The sequence below is a fragment of the Myotis davidii genome, unplaced genomic scaffold (assembly GCF_000327345.1).
Source record: "Myotis davidii unplaced genomic scaffold, ASM32734v1 scaffold3578, whole genome shotgun sequence".
Lineage (NCBI taxonomy): Eukaryota > Metazoa > Chordata > Mammalia > Chiroptera > Vespertilionidae > Myotis > Myotis davidii.
The window spans coordinates 491,188-494,600 of record NW_006289094.1 but is presented as its reverse complement, the minus strand read 5'-3'; the positions used below and the strand labels follow the sequence as shown (position 1 = coordinate 494,600).

Genomic DNA, 3,413 nt, shown 5'->3' with positions numbered 1-3,413 from the left:
GGCGGGCCCCGCGCTCACCCAGCGTCACAGCCATCGCAGAGCAGCAGGCGGTCCTCCCGGTCACTGCGGCCACACACCTCACAAAAGGTGGGGTCGTCCTCCTCCTCTCCGGCCCTGGTGTTCTCCACGGGGACCTGGAGGCAGAAGGCGCGGCTGCTCACATGGCAAGTGGCGCCGACCCACCTACCCAGCGGGCTGAGTCTGTGGTCGGCCCGGAGCAGCTCCCTCAGCTGCTTGAGGTTCCCACGGCCCCGTGGACCGACCCGAGGCTCGGAACCAATACGCATCCAGGGGTTTTTATGTTTTGGAACCATTTTAAGGTAGTTTATCAAGAAGAAAAAACGGCCCTAACCGGTCTGGCTCAGTGGAGAGAGCATCGGCCTGCGGACTGAAAGGTCCCAGGTTCGATTCCGGTCAGGGCATGTACCTTGGTTGCGGGCACATCCCCAGTGGGGAGTGTGCAGGAGGCAGCTGATCGATGTTTCTCATCGATGTTTCTGGCTCTCTATCCCTCTCCCTTCCTCTCTGTAAAAAATTAATAAAATATATTTAAAAAGAAAAGAAGGAAAAACGATTCAACCAAAAACCAAGTGGTGCCCATGCGAGGGCCCGGTGCTGGAGGGAGCCCACCCCACGCCCCGGGCAACCACGAGGACCGGAAAGCAACCTTCAGGCAGCCGGTACTGACCCCTCGGTAGGCGTCACACAATTGAGCAAAGACGTGGAAACACAGCTGCCGTCATTCGAGCCCTGTCTGGTGGGAGGTCTGTGGACACGCCCCTGCCCCTCCTGCGAGCCCCCCAGCAACACCCCGCAGGGGTCAGCAGCCGCGGGTGACCAGCAGGCCGCGTGTCTGGTGGGCTCCCCCTGCACCTCCCGTCACCGAGGCAGACTCTCCGGGGAATGAGGTGCCTGCAGGAAAACTGCCCACACCGGGGCCCAGGCCGCCCCCTGCAACACCGACCCCAGAGCGCCAGGAAGGGTGTGGTCTCAGCAGAAAGATGCACCTCACGCACCGGCACCTGCGGTTTTGTGCATTTTGTAACAAACAGCGGGTCTGCAGCTGCAAGAGCTGCGCGGCCGTCCCTGGGGTTCAGGTCTAAGGTGCCTCTAGGAGCCTCTCTGCGGCTCGTCCTCGACACCAGAGGTGCGGAGGCCCTTTCGGTCTCTGAAAAGCAGAAAAACCAGCCGAAACCAGGTCCCACTCCCAAGAGAACCGCCTCCGCCAGGCCCGGCTGCGCGGCCACGGGCGGGCAGGAGGTGCGCTGTGGAGAAGAGGGCGCCTGGGAACCGGCCTTGGGAACCTGGGCCTGCAATGCTCCTCCCCCAGAACCCCCGCGGCCGACAGACAGGGCAGCCCCTCCCCCACAGCCTCCATCATGGCTGCAAATGGCAATCGGGTGGGTTTCTAAGCAGCGTGGGGGCAGTACGCACTCATCTCAGGAAAGCAATTTTGAAAGCTTCCCCACGAGACGGGCCATGCAATGAACACAAGTGGCGGGGGCTCCCCACAGCGCAGACACTCACCTTCTTCAGGACTTTTCCACCAAACTGGGCTCGGATACAAATGCGTTTAAATAGAGTTCGATCGACTGGACAGGAATTGGCATTCTGTGAGGAACAGGAGCGGCGTCAGGACCCTGCAGATCACGTTCACTAGCAACGTCCCACTCGAAATAAAGCACGCGCTGAGCCTGCAACATGCCTTCACCCCGAAAGCCAGAAGGTCGCCTCCGTGCGCGGCTAAGCGGCTGGGCCACAGCGACGAGGCAGGAGCCGCCGCCTCAAAGAGGAGGAAGGAAGGGGAGCCCGCCATGTGCACACGGCCGTTCACAGGCGACTGGCCACGGGCGCCCCTTCTCTGTTCCAAGCCTGTGCCGTGCTCCATGAGCTGCTCCCATGTCTCAGCACACGCAGAGGCTCCCTCCTCAGAAACGCTGCTAAGATCTTCTCGCCTTCACAGTGTTTTCCACGTGAGTCCTACTCAACGCCTCTACTAGATACACCGTGTACAGCGCAAGGCACTTACCCCTGTGAACCTCCATATCCTGGCGCAGCCCCCCTGCCCGCTGGGGTCTGGGCGCCTCTGGCCAGCCCAGGATGGGGCTGCCCCCGAGCCTCCCACAGGCAGCCCGCAGCCCCTCTCCCTGCTGTGCACACCCTCGACGTGTCTGCCGGATGCACCTGGTCCTCTGGCTCCCAGGGCCCTCCCTGTGGGAGGACGTCACTCCCACACCCGCCTGAGGAGCCCTGGGCTCTGCCCACCCACGCGGGCTCCGGGCTGTGCAGGGCTGTCGCCTTGTGGTGTGCTCCGTGCTGTCCCGCGCACCCCGCCGACTCCTGTGCTCAATGTCTACTCGTAAGTCCCTCCCGGGACGCCCGGAGCCTTATCAGGGGCCTCCCCTGCTGCACCTCCCAGATGGCAAGCAGCCCCCCGGGTCCTGCTTGAGCTGCCCCTGCCGTCACGCGCTGACAGAAGAGCCCCTCTGCCCATGAGGTGCCGCGGTGTCCACTGTGTCCTCATCCCCTGGCCCCGCCAAGCTCCACGGCCCGGGGCCCGTTCCCGGATGAAGTCCAGTGTCGCCACCACAGACGACAAAGTGCCGCGCCAGGAGGGATTCTCCCCCGCGTGCTCTCCAGGAACCGCGCAGCCTCGGGCGCCGGGCTCTGGGGAGCCTGCCCACTGCCCCCCGCGTGCGACTTCCCACGCAGGAGGGCCACCTCCGCTTGCTCTCAACGGCCGCTCTAGCCCCTTCCTCTGGCTGACGTCTAAGTGCGCTCCCATGTGAGCCGTGGTTCGCCCTGCATCCGGCAGCCCTGCTGACGTGGCGTCACGGGTGGGGTGGGAGCGCGAGGAGAGCACTGCAGAGGACATGTCAGCATGGCCACACCTTCTCATCGCTGCACAGTCCACGCCTGTGAGATTCTCACAATCGAGTGGAAAGAACAGGAGACGCGCAGGCTTCTGGGCCTCTCCTCGCAGGCCCCCGGGGCTCGGAATTTTTTTTCAGAGCAGAGCACCCAGCACGAGGCCAGCACAGGCCGGGCCCTCAGACAGGGGCCGAGAGCAGCCGCCTCACCTTGGACCACTCCAGGATACAGTCCAGGCAGAAGTAATGGGCGCAGCTCTCCGGGGTCCCCACAGCCTGGTCCCTGAAAGCGTTGAGACAAATGGGGCAGCTCTCCGCTTCGTCGTCGGAGGGACACGTGCCACTGGCCTCCAGCTTCCCCTGAGGATCTGTTGCCACCAGCGCTTCCACGTCGTTGTCGTCGTCGTCGTCGTCGTCGTCGTCTTCGGAACCTTCGGAACCTTGAGGAAGAGAGACACACGTGACTACCGCCGCGCAGGGGAACCCGGCTCCCACCCGGCACCGAGGGACGTCCGCCTGCCGGCCACGCCGGCTGCTGCCAAC

At 63.8% G+C, this 3,413-nt stretch overlaps 1 protein-coding gene across 1 annotated transcript in view; it reads right to left on the bottom strand.

The window, feature by feature from the left end:
- PHRF1 (PHD and ring finger domains 1) overlaps window positions 1–3,413 on the bottom strand; it is a 53,371-nt gene that overhangs the window by 25,673 nt on the left and 24,285 nt on the right. The window contains exons 4-6 of the mRNA XM_015562396.1: window positions 3,081–3,310; window positions 1,528–1,611; window positions 19–134 (exon numbers count right to left, since the gene is read on the bottom strand). Of these exons, the coding sequence (XP_015417882.1) occupies window positions 19–134; window positions 1,528–1,611; window positions 3,081–3,310 (430 nt within the window). The remainder of the gene's footprint in view (window positions 1–18; window positions 135–1,527; window positions 1,612–3,080; window positions 3,311–3,413) is intronic.